The 22,165-nt window shown below is 41.2% G+C and overlaps 1 protein-coding gene across 10 annotated transcripts in view; it reads left to right on the top strand.

Annotated features, from left to right (window-relative positions):
• Positions 1 to 1,073: 1,073 nt before the first annotated feature.
• Positions 1,074 to 22,165, top strand: part of ABCC8 (ATP binding cassette subfamily C member 8) — a 57,814-nt gene continuing 36,722 nt past the window's right edge. For 2 of the 10 annotated variants that reach the window (XM_083589170.1, XM_083589173.1), the window contains exons 1-10: positions 1,098 to 1,850; positions 3,959 to 4,100; positions 6,713 to 6,834; positions 8,696 to 8,862; positions 9,529 to 9,771; positions 10,296 to 10,487; positions 14,617 to 14,781; positions 15,399 to 15,554; positions 17,326 to 17,460; positions 17,880 to 18,042. In XM_083589170.1, the coding sequence (XP_083445296.1) occupies positions 1,703 to 1,850; positions 3,959 to 4,100; positions 6,713 to 6,834; positions 8,696 to 8,862; positions 9,529 to 9,771; positions 10,296 to 10,487; positions 14,617 to 14,781; positions 15,399 to 15,554; positions 17,326 to 17,460; positions 17,880 to 18,042 (1,633 nt within the window). In that variant the 5' untranslated portion in view covers positions 1,098 to 1,702. Of the gene's footprint in view, positions 1,851 to 3,958; positions 4,101 to 6,712; positions 6,835 to 8,695; positions 8,863 to 9,528; positions 9,772 to 10,295; positions 10,488 to 14,616; positions 14,782 to 15,398; positions 15,555 to 17,325; positions 17,461 to 17,879; positions 18,043 to 22,165 lie in introns of all 10 variants that reach the window. The other 8 variants (XM_083589174.1, XM_083589172.1, XM_083589175.1 and 5 more) reach the window with 8 other exon arrangements.

Consider the following 22,165-nt stretch of genomic DNA (forward strand, 5'->3'; position numbering starts at 1 on the left):
TAAGATTCTTCCAAACAATGCATTGTTGTGATCTTATTATGGCCTGATCAGGCATTTAGCAATAACAGCAAAAGAGCAGAGGGCAGGCTTGCAGAGCAAGGGACGAGGGAGCCCTGTTCGTTTCCAGGGCCAGCCTACCCATGAGGCAAGGTGAGGCGGCTGCCTCAAGTGGCAGCATTAACAGGCACAGCAGATCAGGATGTAGATCTTTATTTCCCTCTTGCTCCTGATGTAGATCTTCACTCACTCCTTCTTCCCTAGCTGGGAGGGAAAGAGCGATCTTGTGATTGGCCTCAGGGACCCAAATGTCTTGGGTCGGCCCTGTGTATGTCATAATACTTCAGCTCCAATACTCTGGGCCAGAGCTTTCCAAATTTTTCATGTTGGTGATACACTTTTTAGGCATGCATCCTTTCACAACACAATAATTCAGTTTTACTAGCAAACCGGAGGTTAAACTAATCCCTTTTCAGCCCCGGGAAGAGCAGGGGAGCATTTGCGCGACACACCTACACACTGCAGCAGACACAATAACATGTCACGACACACAGTTTGGAAAGCTGTGCTCTGGGCCCAATTCAAAGTGCTGGCTCAGGACTTCAGTACCTCAAGGACTGCCTCTTTCCAAATGAACCTACCCTGAGATCATCTTCTGAAGCCCTTCTTTGTGTGCCTTCTCCACAAGAGGTCTGGAGCATGGCATCATAAGAACGGGTCTTTTCTGCAGTGCCCCCCCATTTGTGCAATGCTCTCTCCAGGGGGATTTGTCTGGCACCTTCATTAGGCACCTTTAGGCACCAGGCAAAAACATTCCTCTTTCACCAGACCTTTGACGTCCAATGCCCTTTTAAAATGGGGGGAGGGGATTGTTGGGTTGTTGTTTTTATTTTATGTATTTCGTGATTTTATATTGTGATTTTTTATCCTGTGAACAGCCCTGAGGCCTGCGGGTACAGGGCGGTATACAACTTTAATAAATGGTAAAAATAAATAATTCAGCTGCTAGTTTTCATTATAGTTTTCTAGCGCAAGGGTGGCTTTTAGGCGCCCTCTGGCCAAGGGAATGATGGGAATCCTTAGACAGTGGAGAGGGGGCAGAATCTGAAATGTTTACAAACAGAAAGACGGCGGGTTTTCCGTGTTCCCGCGCACCAGATGGCCTCAGGCTTGACACCCCCTCCGAAAAGAAGCGGAGAGCGCGACTATTTGCCTCTCTGACAGATGAGCGGAGGCGGCTCCTTTAAGTACCGAACTGCGGCTTCCTTTTTCTCTCAGCTGCTGTCGCTGCCGGGGAGCCACAAGAAGCGCCTTCTCCGTCGCCGGAGCGCGCTCGGCATTTGCATTCCCGCCGCTCCCGTCACCACCTCCAGCCTCAGCCTTTTGTCCCAGCGGCACCATCTCTCCTCAGCCGCTCGACCTCGGCTAAACCGATAGAGGGGAATTCCCCGGCGCCTCGCTCCACCCGGCGCGCGCGCGCTCCAGAGCTGAGGGGGCGCATCTGGCCGTCTTCTCACGGCTCCTCCCGCGCGCTTTGTTGCCGCCGCGCTGAGGGGGCCGGGCCGGCCGCGGCATAGTTCAGGTAGAGAGGCGGGAAAAGGACCCCGGGCCCGGCTCGCGTCTTCGCGCCTGTTCTGTTGTCGTGCATGTCCGCCTCCCCCTCGACGCTGCTCCCCGGCGACCCTCGGACACCACCACCACCACCATGTCCTTGGCTTTCTGTGGCAGCGAGAACAACTCGGCTGCCTACCAGGTGAACAATGGGGTGCTCAACAACGGCTGCTTCGTGGACGCGCTCAACGTGGTGCCTCACGTTTTCCTCCTGTTCATCACCTTCCCCATCCTCTTCATAGGTGAGTAAGGGACGCCTGGGGAAGCGGAGCCGCCGGGCGTACATTTCCCTCCCCCGTTCCCGGTCTGCGGCGCCCGAGCCTGTGCATTCGCAGGCATCCATCCGAGCAGACAGGCGAAGGAAGCAACGATGCTGACCTGCTTTCCCCAGCAGCAGCGGGGGCAGCATCCTTCCCTAGCTCGGACGCAAAGGCTTTAGAGAACATCTTCCTAGGAAAAGCACTGGCGGCGGCAGGAAATGCATGTCAGGCTCCCTCTGCCTTCCTCCCGCTCATTTATTTGGGGGCAGGTGTGAAGCGCAGCCCATCTTTTTGCAGACCTAGCTCAACTGTCTGGCGTCCTGAATAAGTCAGAACATGGATCGTGTGTGCCTTGAAAAAAGGGCTGAATGAAGTCAAGGATGGTTATGGAGAGGAGAGGATGCAAACATATTAGGGTTTAGTCAAACAGAGGAAAGAAGAAAGCATTGCTGCAATGGACCTGCTTTTGGGGTTGTTTTTTTAAAAAAATGGGTTCCCTAGTTTAAAACTAGGTGTGCACTTCTTTTACTGGTCCAGCAGTAGTTTGTAGTGGCAATGCCTAACTTTAACTGGCATGCTACCAGTCATGCCCGTGAACCATTATTTGTTTATTCATTTATGTATTTGTATTTTCTTTCTTTATTCAATTTCTATACCGGCCTTCTTCCAAAGATCAATAGAATCAGAGTTCTAGGTCATGAACACATAATGGCACAAATGCTGTTTTAAAAAACAAATAAATTTTCTAGACTTCTTTTTCAAGAGGAATACTGAAAGAGCTGTGTAAGAGAAATGCACAAATTCAGCACCATTGTTGATGTCCTTTGGCAATGTCTATTCACCTTAAAGCTAAAGGACTGGCTTGTTGATAATTCCCAGTGTTTCCATATAATCAGTCTTTTACTTCAAGAAGTATATTGTCTGACCATGCAAAGCACTTCAGACAATATGAATTTTTTTCCATTCAGTGATGGTGTGAGGACTCTGATTCTGCAAGTATTACATCCACCTGCTAGAAAGAGTGCTATAGCTCTTTCCTCTCACCACTATTTTCTAAACCTTTGTTTTTAAAAGAATTTTTAATATGTAAAGATTGATTACTCATTTTGAGCATATGAACTTATTTGATGTATAACCCCAGGCTACCTTCCACTTTTTGCTGTGGGTGTGTTATATTTGTAAGTAGTGTACCAGTGAGGTTCCCCCACACTTCCTTCCCATTCTGACAATACCCTTCCTGCCTAGACAGAAGCACAAACTGATAACCTAGGCAGGTGAAACTAATATACTAGGCAGTATGACTGGCTTTCCATGAAAAAATACACAATGCACTCTATATAATATTGAACACAAGAAAGTCCTTTGTACTGCACAAATGCTGTAATCCCAAACCTACTGACTAGAAAGTAAGTCTCACTGAAGTTAATGAGACATTTTTGATGGGGGGGGGAGAGGGATATTTAGTTATATCTCACCATTCTTCTTAGGAGTTTAAGGGGACATACATATTCCTCGCACAATTTTATCATCACACCCAGCATGTGAGGTGGGTTAGGCTGAGAGATAGTAACTGGCCTAGGGTTAGGCAGTGAATTTCATAACATAATGGTGATTTGAACATGGGTCTCCCAGGTCCTAGTCCACTGCATTAAACACCAACATGCTAATCATTGCTGGAATGAATCTGGGGTGTGTTTACACTAATAGTGTGGAAAGCCCCTTCTTATTGACTTACGTGGAACTAGCACCTAGCGTTCAGTTTCTCAATTCAGTTTCATATATATACATTGATGTTCCAACTATAGAGCAAATTCAGAGTTCTTGCTTTGATTTAGTTTTTAACTAGATTACAAGAGTCTAAATATAAAGGATATTCGATCCCATCTGTATCTTATTTTAGACCCTTAATGCAGTTATGATGTTTTAATCAAATGTTTTGTTTCTAACTTTGTTTCCCTTTCATGTTTAAAAGCAAAAGATCTATACTTCTGTTTCCAGTTCAGAATGGACAGGGCCATGCATTTTTTTATTCACTTTTTTCTGCACAAAACTCTCAGGATAATTGTGATTATTTGCTTTCTTACATTTAGGATGGGGAAGTCAAAGCTCCAAAGTTCATATCCACCACAGTACTTGGCTTCATTTTCCTGGTCACAATTTACGCTGGATTTTGACTTTCATTCTTTTGTTTGTGCTGGTATGTGAAATAGCTGAGGGTATAGTGTCTGATGGGTAAGTACATAATTGGATTCTTTTCCATTTTCACAGTACTTTCCCATTTTTAACGCAGTTGTACGCAACTTGCTATACACAAGTTTGTTTACTGCCAACTCTGCTTGTTAGAAATGTAATCTGTGTTCGAGGTGATTAACCTACTGACTTGTGTCAGATATTCCAAAGACCTCGCCAAGAATGTGTGTGTACAAACACACATACACTCTAAATTATATTTAGCTAGCCAGTTCATTTTGTCCATTTGCCAACTCTCTTGTGAAAATTTGCTGCGTCCTCTATGGATGAAAAAGATCATAGGAATCCAGAGTCAGAGACAAGATGAGACCCTTCATTGCACTATTCTGTCAAGCAGAGCAGCTGAAAGGGAGCCCCAAACTTATAAAAATTACATCAAATCCCCTTAAAAAACAAAAACTCAACATGATACATTGTGCATTGGGAGATTCAGATAATTTTAGCCAATAGCACTATCATGACTTATTTTAAATTATGTAAAATGTTGCTAAAATTACTAGAAATGCCAGTTGATTTTGTTTTGCTGCTTAAACAAACCTGGAGTAGCAGCTATTTCAAACATTTATTTGGCTCCTAAGTTGCTCCTCCATTCACATTTGTGGGAATGCCATTTTGAAGGGTCTCCCTGGAGCAAGAGGCTGCAGACTGCTGTAGAGGTCTGCAAGGGGAAGGGGGAGAAGCTCCATTAGAGGACTGTTAAGTTGGACCCATTCACAGAAAGAAAGTTCGTATCAGAGCCAATGTCTGTTGTTATCCGAAGTTCTTGTCCTGTACTTAAGAAATGCTAGCACATACTGAAGAGCATCTGAAGAGCAATCAGCAGTACAGAAAGTAACTCAGTGAATTTAAAAGGGGATTACAACAGCTTCTTGAAGCCCAAACAGTTTATCTTTTTAACAGTCTGCTTGGCAGCAGAAGGTTATGTTAGGCTTTGGCACCCAGCCAGTCCTTGAGATAACATCACATAATAAAAATTTCTGTTGCTCATATCATCCTGACAAATTTCTGCATAGTATACTCACAGCTTTAGCAGTCAAACTGTTAAATTTTCAATATTCCTCTGGGCTCTTTTGGGCCTCTGGTAGTGTTTACAATCAATATAAGGGAGTTTAAATGGTGGCAGGTTTAGAACAGAGGTTGAAGAAATCCATGCAAATCCTTGGGAAAACCTTTCTCATCTACATACATCTGCTTAAATGAAAGATAGTGCTTCTGCCTTTAAAACTTGTCTATTCTTTTACGCACTATGAACCCACTGAATAGAATTTTATAGCCTTTCTATTCAATTCTAGTGAAAAGCTGGCTTTCTCACTGTACCTGGACTCATACCTTTGTCAGATACACACACACCCTTTCACATTATGAAAAGCTGGGGAGTACTGTCATCAGAAAAGCTCGTGGTATTTATGAGAATCCCCAAATGCATTTGGTCCACCATTTTAAATTTTTATTAATTAATACTGGACTACACAGACCCTTGATCTGATCTAGCAAGGCAGTTGCTACGTAATCAAAGGTCTACACAATCTGACTTTATGGCAATTGTATCTTGTTTAATTATGACAATTGTATCTTGTTGTACCCAGCTTGTTTCTGCCCAGCTGGGTAATCAGACTGAAATTGGAGCTTTCTGCTCAGAGTGCTTATGACACATTTGAATTATTTTATGATTGTGTTTGTTTATGTTTGCTTATGTGTGTCAAGGGGAGGGAGAGAAAGAGGTGGGAAGCGCCTTAAACCAGTGTTGTTGTATAACATATTTCAAATAAAGCTATAAAACTATTTCTGTTCTAAGTGCAATCATATTCTCATTTAAACAAATTTACTATGAACGGGAATAAAATCTTCATGTGCACTGATTTACTTTTTGGTCAGTAATTAGTTCATTAAGACTGCAATGATATACCCATTCCCTCGATGGGACTTACTTCTGAGGAGACATGTATAGGATTATGCTGCCATTCAGTTTGGGGCTCATCCAGCATGTGTCCAAGTGTTTTTTTGCTATCCCGTGCTTTCTAGACACATGTCTGAGGGGTTTTGCCCTTCCCGCTAATGTTTTCCGCAAAAGAACCCACTCTTTAGCAAAAAAAGAAAAAAGAAAAAGGAGCGAACGTCAATCCAGAGAAAACCGGATTGATGTTTGCTCTGATGAAGCAGTAAAGATCAGGTTTCCCAAGGGAAAGTGGCAGGACAAGGGCAAGTGTGGCTGAACCCTAACTGAAAATTAAAGTGATGCATGGAAATTTTCCTTTCTTCTCTGTCCTCGTATGAATCATGAACATAATAAATTCCATGTTGATTGAAAAAGAAAGATGGGAAAGCTAACATTGTTGCATCTATTTTTTTGGGGGGGGGACCACTCACTGGGCTTCAGCCTTGTATCTTAGGAGTGGGAACTCTTTATGTGTGTATTTGCACACGTACACACACACACACACACACACCACCTGGAGTAACTGAACCGTACATGCATTCCTTTGTGTGTTATCATAATCTCTGTTCAAATAACTTTGGGTCTTCATGTAGGCTTCAGAGCAAACATGGTACTCTCCATCAGGGTACTTCTGATTAATGTGTTTTGTTATACTTAGGGATTCAGAATCTCGTCATTTGCACCTGTACATGCCGCCTGGAATGGCGTTCTTAGCAGCCATCACATCAATTGTTTACTATCACAACATTGAAACATCAAATTTTCCAAAGTTATTAATAGGTATGTACCCACAATACAGAAAAATATGAAATTGTGAATATGTTATGAGGAAAAAGTCTGTTAGGTCTTGCTGGAGGTTCACTTCAGTGCCCCCCAACTGAAATTTTATTGTCTAACTAAAGCTTACTAGTACTGTTCTCCTCTGTTTCCCACTAACAAAGCTGATTTCAAGTATTAGTATTTTTGATGAAATGAACTCCCCCCCCATTTATTATTTAATAAGAACATGGACATAGCCAGGATTTATGTTAGGGGGGCAGAACCTCAGTTAGTATTTTAATTGATTTACTTGATTTGGGAGGGGGCAACTGTCCCTCCCTGCCCCCTCCCCTTTGGCTGTGCCCATGATTAAGAATTATGTCCCACCTCATATTCCAGAATATCTATTTGTTGTAAACACCAATGCTTTAAGGCCACATGGCTGTTATCACCATACACATACTGCTTTGATATTTTTCTTGACAATCATAAATTTAATTTTTAAAAAATAGCTCCACAGAATTGATGTTCCTGGAATTGTTGGCAAATAGTGTCTTTGTTTGTACTGTTGATGCAAGTAGCTTCCTTGGGAATAGTTATGGAGTCATCTCATCCCTTGACAGGAAATTTGTGTCATATGTGAATAGTTCCACAGTTGTTTGGCCCATATGTTTCTCTGAGAAAATGGAAAATGACCATTTTTTCCTATCTAATCTCATGAGACTGAATGTCAGAAAACCAGCACTTCCTATGTGTGTTTATTTAACTATTTGAACAACTCAATACTTAGTCTTATCTGCTGAACAAGAAGCTGTGCTTTGTTTGGAAAGTTGAAGTTAAAATACCTAAATAAAAGATGGATCACTTTGTTCTTCTATAGCATTGATATCTAAGAATATGGTGAAGAACTTCAGCTCTGCAGCAAAATAAAGCCCTCCAGGTCTTTCTCTCTGGCTCCTATAACTCTCCCCAAATCGCAATTTCTCTCCACAGTCCACTGTTCCCCACTAGCACTGCTTCATGTAGGGTTTTTTGCCTGGCTGTGTCCTGGCCCACACTCAAATGAAGAACCTGAACTCGCAATTCTAATTCTGCCAAAGGCTTGGGTTTTTATATCTGATTGGCACATACATCAAGCTACTAGCTGCCTGTAGTTCCTGTGAACAGCACAACAGCCTGTGCTTGGGCGTGTGTAGCAGTCACAAGGATGTTAAATAAGATTGCTGATTAATTATTTTACAATCAATATACTGAAGACTGATACATCAAACTCACTTGTCATTCCTCCCCAAGGTGATTGCCTCCATGTGGCAAGCCTTTCAATACACCCACTAAACCTTTTCTTTTCAGGTTCTGGTGCCATTGCAAAAATTCCCTGCTCTACAGGGCAAATTACAGTACAGCACATGAAGGCTTGGCTGTGTGAATCAGAAGTCACCGGGAGCTATTTAAAAACATGTTCTTGTTAATGGGGCTTGGAAAGAGAATGAGAATATTTACAAGGGAATATTTACAGGGAAGCTTGTGTAGGAGTTAGTCAGAATTTCTTTCTCTCAAACACACACCACACACACACACACACACACACATATATGAAAGTTTCACCAAGTACATTTGGCATACTCAACTGAAACTGTACAAAGCAGGTACAAATCAATGCCAGAGACAGTTACTGTAGCCATGCCTGAGAATGCTTATATTGATTACTTATCTTTGTGGTTGTAAGCTTAGTCAAAACTTCAGAATTTCCAACATTATAGAAATGTAAGTTGCTAAACACTTACATATTCAGGACAGATCCCTTGAACAATCTTGTAATTTTATTTGCCTTCTTTAACTTTGAAGTGCTGTTCTGATCAGTGCTTTATTCTTCTTTCAACAGCCTTGCTAGTCTATTGGACTTTAGCTTTTATAACCAAAACCATCAAATTTGTAAAGTTTTGTGATAATAATATTGGACCTCTCCAGCTTCGATTCTGCCTCACAGGATTCTTAGTAGTTCTTTATGGAATGTTGCTTCTTGTAGAAATTAATGTCATCAGGGTACGGGTAAGTTGCATTTCCTGATAATTTAGATGGTTAAAAGCAAAGTTAATGTTAATGTTGTCCATTAGTAACTGCATCTTGAACGTACTAGTATTTCTGAAGTCCCATGAATATAGGTTTCCATATACATTTTCTTAGGAGGAGGTGGAATATTAGAATGACATCCAGTCAGTTCCAATTCAGTCATGTTCTTTTTCATGCCTCCTGGTGAAAATAAATTTGGCCATATACAGCTTTGTAAGCCAACATGCTAGTTATAATTAAGCTCAAGTAATTTGACATTGTTCCTTTCCCCTCCCTCTGCCATCTCCTTGAGCATCAGGAGCACCAAGTTATAGTATGCAGCACTACTAAGATGTAATTGCAATTTGAATGTGTTTAATGTTGCTGGATCCTGTCCATGATGGCCTTTAATTCTGACTCCCTGGATAAAATATTGATTAAGAAATATGTTCTGTCCAGAAACACAGCAGTGTCCTGCCAAATCTATACTGTACTGCTTGTCAAGCATTGAGATACTGAAAGGTGAGAAATCAATTGAAAATACATGCCTTAAAATCCATGGCAGCCTGGTCCTCCTGGACAGAGGACAACACATACTACAGTATCCTATTATTCCTGCTCCCCCTCTCCATTAACTTGCCTAAGATTCTTTTTGCCTTTGTTTAGAGATACGTTTTCTTCAAAACGCCCAAGGAAGTTAAGCCTCCTGAGGACCTTCAGGATCTTGGAGTCAGATTCTTGCAACCTTTTGTGAATTTGTTGTCCAAAGGAACATACTGGTGGATGAATGCATTCATTAAAACAGCTCACAAGAAACCAATAGACTTGAAAGCCATAGGAAAGCTGCCTATTGCCATGAGAGCTTTGACAAATTACATGCGCCTGAATGAGGCCTTTGAATCTCCAAAGGTATGAATAGAAAAGGATTACCCACAACTGTGTTTCTGGCTTTAAACATGATGAATGCAGGCAGAAGAGCTCCATGCATGCCATGGAATGCTCATGCCTACAATCCGGTAGAAAACTGTCTCACTTCTCTTCAGCACCTATCAAAATGAATAAGGATTGGAAATTTGGCCCACGATGTTCTCAAACTGTTTGGTGTCTAAAATCCTTTTATGTAAGAAATTTTTTACTAGTATTCGTTTCTTTGGCTCAGCTTTAAATGCGCTGTTTGTAACAGCACAATTATTCCATCGGTGCATATTTGCTTGTTTTTTTATTCCCCCCACTTTCCCTTTTGTGCCATGCCTTTTAGGTGGTAGACCCATGTGCGGTGCTAAGTAAATTTTAGGTACTTTAAAAATTAATGATAAATTGATAAGTCAAATGAGAGGCTTATGAAAATGATTTGTGAATGTCACTTATCACTTTGGAATATTACATTATTCCCATTAAAAGCAATTTTTCTTTAAATTATATATATATGACAGAATAAAAACACTCCAAATCCACAAGGATCCAAGTCTATCTGGCGTGCCCTTTGTAATGCCTTCGGAAGACAACTGGTCCTAAGCAGCACTTTCCGAATTCTGGCAGATCTGCTTGGATTTGCTGGTCCACTGTGTATCTCTGGAATTGTTCACCATGTTGGAAAAGGCAGCAACAACACCATCCGCCCCAAGGTACTATTTTTGTATTGTTATTATTTAACTTCTATATCAGGGTAAAAAAGGGTAGCCATAAACAAAACAGTACCGTGTTAACCCCATGCTTTTGTGGGCCCAAGTGTTAAACACATGACTAACTTGAGCAGGGATGTATTTAAGCAAGGAAGGTTTCTATGGATTAGCACTTCAAATTCTCTACTGAAGAGGCTGAAGAATGGAAAGGAAGTTGCTCTAAACAGTATCTTTTTAAGTAGCAGTAACAAAAAAAGCCGCCTGCCAACCTAGCAGTTCGAAAGCACCCCCGGGTGCAAGTAGATAAATAGGGACCGCTTACCAGCGGGAAGGTAAACGGCGTTCCGTGTGCTGCACTGGCTCGCCAGATGCAGCTTGTCACGCTGGCCACGTGACCGGAAGTGTCTGCGGACAGCGCTGGCTCCCGGCCTATAGAGTGAGATGAGCGCACAACCCTAGAGTCTGGCAAGACTGGCCCGTATGGGCAGGGGTACCTTTACCTTTACCTTAACAAAAAAGCAGATTTCACTGTGACAAAGAATTTCCATCAGAATCTTTAGAGAGATAAAATAAAAGCACACATGGGGATGCTATTATCTCAGGACATTATATTCAATTAAAAAAAATGAAGACTGTGATTTTCTGGGGTACCCTGCAGGGATTGGGGGAGGAAGCAGTTCTTCTGCAGAATACAGATCCAAAGCAAGCATGTGGTTATGAATTAGTAATAACAACATGGTGTGTTTTTATTGCTAGTTAATGCATCACAGTCTCTTTTAAAAGACTCATAAACAAGCCAGTTTGATTGAAAGACTTCTACTGTTGTTAATGGGTTTGCATCTGCTGCCATAATGGAATGGAAATGGATATCCTATGCTGAGGATGAAGAACTAATTTTATGTTTCTAAATCAATCAATATGCTGCTGTTTTCATCCTTTCTTCAGTATGTTAGTGTACTTACTGGAGACATTTCAAGGGGTTACCTTTTCTATGCTGTAGCTGGGAAGCATCAAGAACTGAAGTTCAGCATATTGACCCAGAAATTATTCATTACTGAATAATGAAAAATAAACATATTACCTGAAGGATTGTGTTTTGCAGCAAAAACAACAGTGAGCCTTGTGGCACCTTAAAGACTAAGTTCTATCTGTTGCCACAAAAGCTTTCATCTCCATCAGATGCATGAAGTATTTTCCTAAGTTGCCGATATATACGGTATGCACATACAGTGGTACCTTGGGCTACATATGCTTCAGGTTACATACGCTTCAGGTTACAGACTCCACTAACTCAGAAATAGTACCTCGGGTTAAGAACTTTGCTTCAGGATGAGAACAGAAATTGTGCTCCGGTGGTGCGGCAGCAGCGGGAGGCCCCATTAGCTAAAGTGTTGCTTCAGGTTAAGAACAGTTTCAGGTTAAGTACAGACCTCCGGAACGAATTAAGTACTTAACCTGAGGTACCACTGTAGTTGCAGAGGTTGGGATTCTAAACACTGAGGTCAGAGGAAAATAAAATGAAAAAGGTGCAGACAATGAAAATTACATTATTAACAAAAGTTATTCACAAAACTATTGTAGAGATAACACAAACATTATGGGATTGATAAGTTAGTTAATGCTTACAGTGTGTGTGGGACTAAAACCCTTGATCTCAATATCCAGCCACAGGTGATAGAACTGTCCCTTCTTCCATGCAATTGATCAGAAGATACAGTTGGGTAACCTACCTGGGAAGAGTTATTTTTGGTGCATGTAAATACCATTGCAGGTGGGACTTGCACTCTACTTGCTTCAGGTTACAGACTCTGCTAACCCAGAAATAGTACCTCGGGTTAAGAACTTTGCTTCAGGATGAGAACAGAAATCGTGCAGTGGTGGCGCGACAGCAGCAGCAGGAGGCCCCATTAGCTAAAGTGGTACCTCAGGTTAAGAACAGTTTCAGGTTAAGAATGGACCTCCAGAACAAATTAAGTTCTTAACCCGAGGTACCACTGTATTAGAAAGAACTCCATGCTAGTATGTGCAGTTCAACAACAAAACAGGCTACTTTAGAAGGTGGCAGACTCATTAGAAGTTTTCAAGCAAAGTCTTGGATGACTTCCTGTCAGGAGTGTTCACAGGGAATTGGACTAAATGAAATTTTATTATAGCTGCTATGTTATGCACTTTTCACATTATTATAAATGTCCACCTAGAAAAATATTCTCTGATATCAGCATTCAGTGTAATTTGTCTAACCTTCTGTATATTGATGGTATGTCACATTCCTCTCATATGCCTTTTAAACATGTATTCATCTCAATCACATCATTTGTGGTGGATCTTACCTCTCCCCTGCCGTAGGTAAATATTTAAGCAAAATACATTTTGCTTAATCAGACGGTTAATCAAATTCATTTGATGGTTAAATTTAAATTGTAAAGGAATTATGATCTGATCTAACAGAATTGTCTATTTCACCATCTTGAATAATTTCCCACCAATCATAAAGGATTATGTGTCCTTTATTCCCCAACATGAAACACCTTGGTTTTGAACATATCTTTCCCCAATTTGATGAGATTATGTGAAATTTGGATCATCAGTTTATCTGGTCAGATTCTATTAGCAAGGTGCAGCCCCCTATGGGCACAAGAATTACACATGACAAGATTTCCATGGGGCTCAATAGAGCTGTGTACCCCTTTGTTCTCTTGGTGCAAGTACACGGCTTCATGAAGGATGTTGGGTCACTGTGGGGATTGTTTGGTTCCCTTATTGCTATCTAGCTCTTGCTTTCTTCCTCTGAGGGAGGAGGAAGGGAAACAGAGCACTGCTGAGCACTGTGGAAACCTCTTTCTAATGCAGGCACAGGACTGAGTATATACATTCCAAAAAATTCTCTCATTTTCCAATAGCCAGTGAAACAAAGCCATCTTGGAGAACTTGGTCTTCTTGAATATCTACTTCTCAAGGTTATTCTTGATAAGAGTATTGTAACACAAAACTAATACCACATCACATGCAGTCTCCTTAGCATCTCTCAAGGGCAGCTACTTAAGTCTTGACAAGTAAATCTCAAATGCTAAGCTTCTGTCACTGCCGTTCTCTCATTGTGTTTAACATTGCTTTTCTACTGCTGAGGAACCAGCAAGTGATCATGTTATATATAATCATCTATGAAGATCAAATGTTCAAAAGAGCTGCTACATTTTTAACTGCCATGACAGGCTTAATTTTGAGAATATCTAAATTTCTTGCCTCCAGATTTAAAGCTTATGTTTTATGCTTCTGAAAGATACCACGTATCTTGTTAAGAAAAGCAAGTAGATACATATCTTTGATAGGTTGTTTGGCTAAGCCTGTGTTCAGGTTGCAAAGTTGCATAGTTCTGGATAGGCCAAGGGAGACTTTAGAGCTCCACTAAGTATTTACAGTACTGTGTTCTATAATGACTATTTATCACATGATGCCTTGCTGGATACATGTAGGGAGAGACTTTAAATGTTATTCTCTGTACTGCCCTGGAGACAGATGGTTCAAGGACTAGGAATGCCAAGAAGATCTCATTGCTATGATCAGATAGTCACCTTCTCAACACTCATATTTTGACTTTATTGAGGTGGCAACCCAGTATGGACAGTCCTTGGCTGGGGACTCATGTCAGCAGCTTCCAGAGGTTCTGATCTGGTATGGGTCCCATATATGGTGAGCTACCGGACTGGAGGTTGCAACTCCTATAGCTATAGCTCCTATCCACACCAGCAACCATGGCCAGTGGTCAAGGATGGTGGGGGTTGTAGTCCAAGAGCATCTGGGGAACCACCTAGGTCCTGGACTCCACCCACCCGGGCTGACCATTGAATCCTCCTGGACAGGAAAGAATACAAGGGCTTCTGGACATCATTATCTTTCTGAGCTTTGGCGTTCTCCAGCACTGACCTGCCATTTGGTCTTCAGTCTTGACTTTCTCTTTGGTTCTTCCTAGCATTGTCTCTCATTTCAATAAAAGGATTGTCTGAATCGCTGAAATATTTTATTCAAGTCATTGTTGCAGTTTCAAATGTTTGAGAACACTATTTCTATAAAGAATTATACAAAAGCAAAATTAATTCTGAATTGCCTTCTTCTCTCCCCCCCCCCCCAACAGACCGAAATACTTGGTGTTTACTTCATTTCATCCCAAGAATTCCTGGCCAATGCTTATGTATTGGCAGTCCTCCTTTTCTTTGCCCTTCTGTTGCAGAGAACTTTTCTCCAAGCATCATACTATGTTGCCATTGAAACAGGAATTAACCTAAGAGGAGCAATACAGGTATTTCAGATAATCCAGAAACTTTTACCTAATGAGCTATACAATCACTTCTTAACTGTTTAAGTAAAGGAGCACGTTTCTAACAAACTCCACCAATCAAAAGAAAAAGAAAGAAAAGCTTAAACAAACTTGGGTCAAAAAAATACATTTTCTTTGAAAAATAATAAACCATATGGACAGTATCTGATTTGTGCATAAAATATAATCATGCTTCAATTTGAATGTCATATAATCTATACCCCATAAAATCACCTTATCTCCAGGTATGCCAGGATTCTCCTGACATGCCAGTAAGTTCAGTTTATTTCGCTTTGTTCTATAGTCTCCTGGTTATGTGACAATCTTTCATATCCTTGCTTTCTCCTACAGAAGCCTGCAGCTGTCTTATGGGTCCTCTGTGATTGATAGATGACATCTGATTTAATAAACATAGCTTGTGTTCCTGTACTGTAAAAATAAAAAACCATTAACACCCTATATTTCAAATAAGCAATAATTCTTTATTTGTAAGCTTAAAAGCCACTTATTCTATCACATGAAACATGTGTACACCAGCTCAAAAACATTTAAGTGGGAAATGGTTTATAAATTCTTAAATAAAAAATTTCTCATTCTAGACTAAAATTTACAATAAGATTATGCGGCTGTCAACTTCCAACATGTCCATGGGGGAAATGACTTCAGGTCAGATCTGTAACCTGGTTGCTATAGATACAAACCAGCTGATGTGGTTTTTCTTCCTGTGCCCTAACCTTTGGGCTATGCCAGTGCAGGTAAGGAAATTAAAGTCCATATAACTTTAGTCCATGTAAATGGAGATAAATTTGGTGTGTGAGAGTTATTACAGGGAATCAGTATGTGGCACAACAGAGTACTTGTGTAGGATATAGAGACTGGGATATAGAGACATGATATTCAAAATATTGTTGCTGGGGAAATGCACGTCTATTTAAAAAAATAGTTGTTATTGAAAAATAACCTGAGGAAAAAACAAAGCTGTGGCTCCTTGTCATCAAGTTGCAAGAGTAATTATAATAGTAATAGTAACAGTAATGAGCCCTTGTACTGAGCTGAAGCAGAATTGCCTCTGCCTGGCTAAGGTGGCCTTCCACCAAAAGGGTGGGTGAAAGTGCCACCAGCAGGATCACCTCCAGCAGCAGCCAGCAGAAAGCCACCAAATGGGGCCTTCTAAAGGAAGAATGGGGAAGGGGTTGAGCCCGACTTGGAGCCATTGGCTCCTGAGCCAGTTTGGCTGCCATCACATGAGCGCATTGGGTCCAGTCATGGCTCACGGATTGTCCTACCTCTGCTCTTCTTGCCCAACCACCATTGATGGCAGGACTGCAGATATGGCAGTGGCCACAGTGTTCTGAAAAGCATCACCACTCAGTAGTTGGGGTTTGGATTGCCCTTTTAGTCTGAAAGAGGTAAAAATATGGTGGCTGCCTTAACCCTTGGATGTCAATAAGTGGCAGCTACCTATTTTTATTCATTGCCTCTGCTACCTCACCAACTTCTGCTACATTTCAACTATTAATGTCGTTCCGGCTCCTAAACAATCGAAAACCTGAAGTGAGTGTTAGTTTTTGAACGTTCTTTTGGAAACTGAACGTCCAACGGGGCTTCCACAGCTTCCGATCGGCTGCAGGAGCTTTGGTTTCCGAACGTTTCAGACACTGAACGGACTTCCAGAACGGATTCCGTTCAAGTTCCGAGGTACGACTGTACATGTATATGAACATACAATAGGACAGGTGTCAACTGGGACAGTTAAAATCTGAACTTCTTGTGGTTTTTGAGAACATGCAATCTAAAAATGCTTTTGTCTTTGTTGAATACAGTCAGGCCATTTGTCCAGCTAGCTCAGTATTGTCTACCCTGACTGGCAGATGCTCTCCAGAGTTTGAGACAGATGCTTCTCCCAGTCCCACCTGGAAATGCTGGGGACTGAATCTGAAATTTCGGCATACAAGGCAGATGCTCTACCGCTGAGCCAGACTACATGCTTTTAAGCATGCTTTCAAACATGCTTTTGTTTTGAAGGGAAGGTGGCTGTGCAGGGAGGAATAGTTTAGCTTCCCACTCACTATTCAGAAGCAAGCCGGATCTCTCAGCCTCAGGGTTCCATTTGAATGATAGATTGTTTTTGTTACTCCTATCCTAATGGGTGGCTGAATGAATGAAATCAGGAGATGCTGCCTGCTGCTACTAGAGCAAATTTTAGATTTCAAAATCAATATCATTTGCTTCAGGGAATTTCAAACTCTTTTCCTAAACATTTCCGCAACCTATAAAATCTTGTATATTGAGTGAATCGTTTTGATTTTTAACAGTAGTTCACCCCCAAAAGTGCTGTTTGTAGTAATGTCTCAGTGAAGATTTGGAGTTTATGAGACTTTTGAGTCAGATTTGGGACTAATGGATTGCTAAAATTCTGTCCCTTAATACAGATTACCTAATAGCATCCAACTCGTGATAATTCTTTACTTTGTATTGGTTGGGAAATATAGTGTCCCTTCTTTCTTTTTTTTTTTGTTATCCCAGATTATTGTAGGAGTCATTCTACTCTACTACCTGCTTGGAATCAGTGCCCTAATTGGAGCTGCGGTGATCATAGTGCTTGCACCTGTTCAGTACTTTGTAGCCACAAAACTTTCACAAGCTCAAAGAAGCACATTGGTAAGTCTTTTCAGGCGTGTCCTTTCAGGTTATGGGTATATGTCCATGCAGATACACTATTGTAGGAACAATATGCTTTGCGTAATATCAACACAGAAAATTCTGCTTCAAGGTAAGTTCTGTCAACATTATTCCAGTCATTTTGTAAGCTTATGCTGAAAGGCAGCATAAAAATCTTTGAAATTAAATACACATAAATACTTCCATGTGCAAGGATAACCTCCCACCCAGAGATATCAAAGTGAAACTGAAGAGCAGGGTTTTACTGGAAAGCAGAACACGCAAGTTCTATATTGTGTATGGCATGCAAGAACATCTGTAGTCAATTTGTACTAGCATAGCGTGTATCCTTAGATAACACAGTATGCTGCGGTGTTGCAATAATCCTCCTTAAATTAATGTTTGTGTCAATGGTTCAGGAATATTCCAATGAGAGGCTTAAGAAAACAAATGAAATGCTTCGAGGCATAAAACTCCTTAAGCTCTACGCCTGGGAACACATATTTCACAGCAGTGTGGAGGAAACCCGGCAAAAAGAAATGACTAGCCTCAGAGCTTTTGCTCTCTATACCTCCATCTCAAGTAAGTATATTGCTTGACTTTGTCCCAGGATAAGTTTTTGTCTCAGCATAACTATGAGTGCACTTGCCATTTAAAGGTGCTGCAGGTTTTAGAGTCTATTTCCAGTTCTAATATACCAGCAGAACTGCCAGTAGCACAAATACATTTTATTGTGTTTGGAAAAGGTTTATGCAATCCATTTAAGTATTGAACCTCCTGGCAACTGAATGCAGGAACTAGAGTTTGAACTAGAGTTTGGGTTTATCTATACTTACCCTTCCTCCACTCTCTCCAGGCACAGTCCCTGAATTAAAGGTCCGTGTCCAAGCACCATATATGTACCCTAGCCTCTGACTTTCTTTGCAGTATAGTTAATACTCTGACCCTTTGCAGTATAGTTAATACTTTCTGAGCAGTTGAGGTCAAAGAAGGAAAAAAATCCATGTAGCTGACTCCCATGAGAAAAGGATAGTTGGTAAAGGTTCCTGGAATGTACTGCCCTTACATGCTCTGCTTTTTGAAAAGCAGTGCTTTAAAGTTTCAAGATATTGAATTAGTACAAGTGTCATAAATTTATGACACTAAATCTTGATTCAAAATACTAATGGGGTTGTTATTTTATGGGATTGTTTTTAATGAAGGCAGTATAGAAATGTTTGTAAGATATAACATCATGAAAAATTAAAGATTTCACATATTATATTATTTCTACCCAGTGGCGTAGCGTGGGGGGTGCAGGGGGGGCCGGCCGCACCGGGCGCAACATCTGGGGTTAGGGTTAGGGGGCGCAAATCCACGGGTTAGGGGGCGCAAATCCATGGGTTAGGGGGCGCAAATTACTTGCCTTGCCCCGGGTGCTGACAACCTACGCTACGCCACTGTTTCTACCTCATTCTTTAAATGTCACATGTGTCTGGACTCAGCTACATTAGTTTTTTTTTTAAGGCATTTTAAATGCATTATAACACTGTGGCACCAGATGGCGCTGTAGACTTCCATCTTTCGCCAACGTGATTTCCCATTATGAGGTTTTCAAAGCATTTTCCTGAAACCTTTTTTGGGATGTGTCTAGATCCAGCCTCTGTGCCTTATAATATGGGTGTATCTGAGACAGAAATGATTGCCACAAATAGTATAGAGCTGCTCACTATGGCCTTGACAATTAAAGTCCTTTTCAGTTGATCCATTCAGTGCTGGGACTCATCCAGACTTCCTTTTGTGCTGCGTTTCTAGGCAAATGCCCAGGCTTTAAAGCTCCAGGGTTTTGTTTTGTCTTGTTTTGTTGTCCTAGTCCTTTCCCCAGGAAAACCCATGTTTTAATGCTGAATCAGAGCAAAGGGCAATCCAGTTTTCTATGAATTGCCATTGGCTCCGATTCAGTGGTAAAATGCCAGTTGTCCGGGGAAAGTGCCAGGACAAAACAAAAAACTGCTTGGACACAGAATTTTAAAGCTCAGACATGTGCCTAGAAAGTCTGGCGCAAAAGGAGGTCTGGATGAGCCCCCAGTGAATATGTTTGGCTGTGAACAGAAGCACAGCAGTAGGCCATGCCCTTTGACATATGCATCTTCCTTTTAAGGTAGGAACAGAGGCCACCCTCATGCAAACTGTATGTGCATATGGTTCTCGCCGTGTTTGGGGCCTGATCACAGCCTTACATTATGAACAAAATTTATACAGTGGTACCTTGGTTTCCGAACAGCTTAGTTGTCGAACAAATCGGCTCCCGAACACCGCAAACCCAGAAGTAAATGTTCTGGTTTGTAAGCGTTTTTCGGAAGTTGAACATCTGACGTGGTTCCCGCAGTTTCTGCTTGAGTGCAGAAAGCTCCTGCAGCCAATCGGAAGACGCGCCTTGGTATTCGAATGGTTTCGGGAGTCGAACGAATTAAGTTCGAGAACCAAGGTACCGCTGTACTCGTATGGCAGGTTTGAGCATGACGTCACTGGCCTCATTATTTTTGAGCTATAAGCACCTTTCCTCCAGCCTTAGTCCAGCAGCATCTCACTTAGGTAGAATCTACACACATATAAAAACCATTATGAGAGTGCTTTTTTTTAAAGTGTTTTAAAAAATTGAATTTTCCATAAGGCTCACCATTGCCATCCAGTGTCACATTGTATATTGCACTTAAAACACACACAAAATGTTTTAGTTGCAGCTTTAGTTTATTCGGTATCTGAAGAAGTGTGCATGCACACGAAAAGTCATAGCAAGAACAAACTTAGTTGGTCTCTAAGGTGCTACTGGACAACTTTTTTATTTTTATAAATATTTTTAGTTGCAGCTGTATAGCTGAGTCACTAGTCAGTGTCACTTGCTTATTTAAATCAGGACTGTCACTGAAGGAAAGACTGGTTTTAAACCAGTTCAGAATTTGATACTGTAAGGGAGACAGAAATAGTTGTTTTCCCCACTTAAAAAGGTATAAATAGAATGATAGACATAAATTGTGTTTCATTTACAATCCATAATTTATAGTGGTTTTGCATTTGTGTTTTGCATTTGCCAGTGAAACCAATCTGAAAGAATCTCAAGTTCTTAAAGAAATAATGTGAAAACGAGGAGACAAACATTTAATAGTACAGTAATTGATTTGCATTTCCTGGCAAGCCTCTGAGGGCCAATTTAAATGCCTGCGGCTGGTGGCTGAAACTCTCTTCCCTGATACAATATTTAAATGTCTGCCCACATATGCCTGTATATGCATGCCAGGAAGAGCTTCCTTTGGAACCATGCTACCATGCTACACACACCCAACAAGAATTTGGACCAGCTCACACGAGGGCACATAAAGTTTACTCTTACCATATAGATTGCCCCAAACCATACACAATAAATAATGTTTAAATGACAGTACAAATTAAGCAATTATTCAGAGCCCCTAATCCTACCATCCACATGGGCATGTGGCGCCAGCTTTCAATATGAGTGCTTGGCAGGTCTGAACTGATGGCAAGCTGATCTGAGAGGCTGACACCATGCGCTGATTTATGTGCAGTTAGTCCTATATGCATGTCTATTCAGATGTTCAATGGGCTTATTTCCAAGTAAGTGTGACAGTGATGTGGAAACTCCAATTTTATGGATGGTGATCATGTAAAATAATACATAATCAAATCAAAGGACATTGAGATTCATGTTTATATTATTACTGAATACTGAAGGATTGTATTACTGATGATGATCTCTCATTCTGCACAATCTGCAGCTAATTTCTCTCAGTTTTGAAACATTTCCTGTTTATATTTAGCTGCTGCAACAAGATTACAGAATGAACCAAGAAGTCAAACAAAACGCCAGAAATGCATTCTGTTGTTGAGATACATTGAGTAATTAGACGTGGTTACTGCTTGCTCAAATTAGTAAGAAATTTGGGCAATGCTTATGAAGGAATAATTAGTCACACTACAGGAGATAATTTTTGTTAATGACAAATTTAAAAGTGAACCCAAGGCAAAAAAGCATTTGTTCCATTCCCCAGCCATCTGGGGATAATAACCTCTAAACGCTACAGTGATTTGACTAGGCACAGTGGGAAAGCCATTGTGTTCTGGGTACACAGAAGGTCAGGTCAATGTTTCCAGGGAATGACTACTTTTTATTTTATTGCCATTATTCATTTGTATTATTACATGCCACCCCCAATCTCTGCTCAGTGGTAGCCAAATTCCAGGAGGTACCAGGCACTCACCCTGTGTTGAGTTTCCATTGTGGAATCAAGGCACTGTGGAGCTAATATCTGGTTTAGTTTACACATATTTACAGTCACTTCAGTGCTGTTAACATGGTGGTTTGACTTCACCCACAGAGGTGCACTCCATCGTCTCTTGAGGCAGATGGATGCCAGCAAAAACACCTGGAGCCTTCAGTGGGGGGGGGTGCAGAGCACTACATCCCAGGAGTGTCCCTCATTGCTTCTCTCTTAGCTTCAGTGAGCTTGGATCCAAAGTTATGGCCCCCAGCCTCCTCCCTATTTCCTCCTTCTTGTTCCCATAACACCTTGCCAAAGAAATCCCATCTGTGTAAAGAGGGCCAGATTTGATGATGAAGTGAACATACGTGAGGGCCGACCAAAGTTGTTCAGCTTTTTTTAGTTTTTTTAGGATCGAAGTTGCCAAGCTTTTTTTAGGATTTTACCCC

This window comes from Podarcis filfolensis (assembly GCF_964270895.1).
Source record: "Podarcis filfolensis genome assembly, chromosome: 1".
Lineage (NCBI taxonomy): Eukaryota > Metazoa > Chordata > Lepidosauria > Squamata > Lacertidae > Podarcis > Podarcis filfolensis.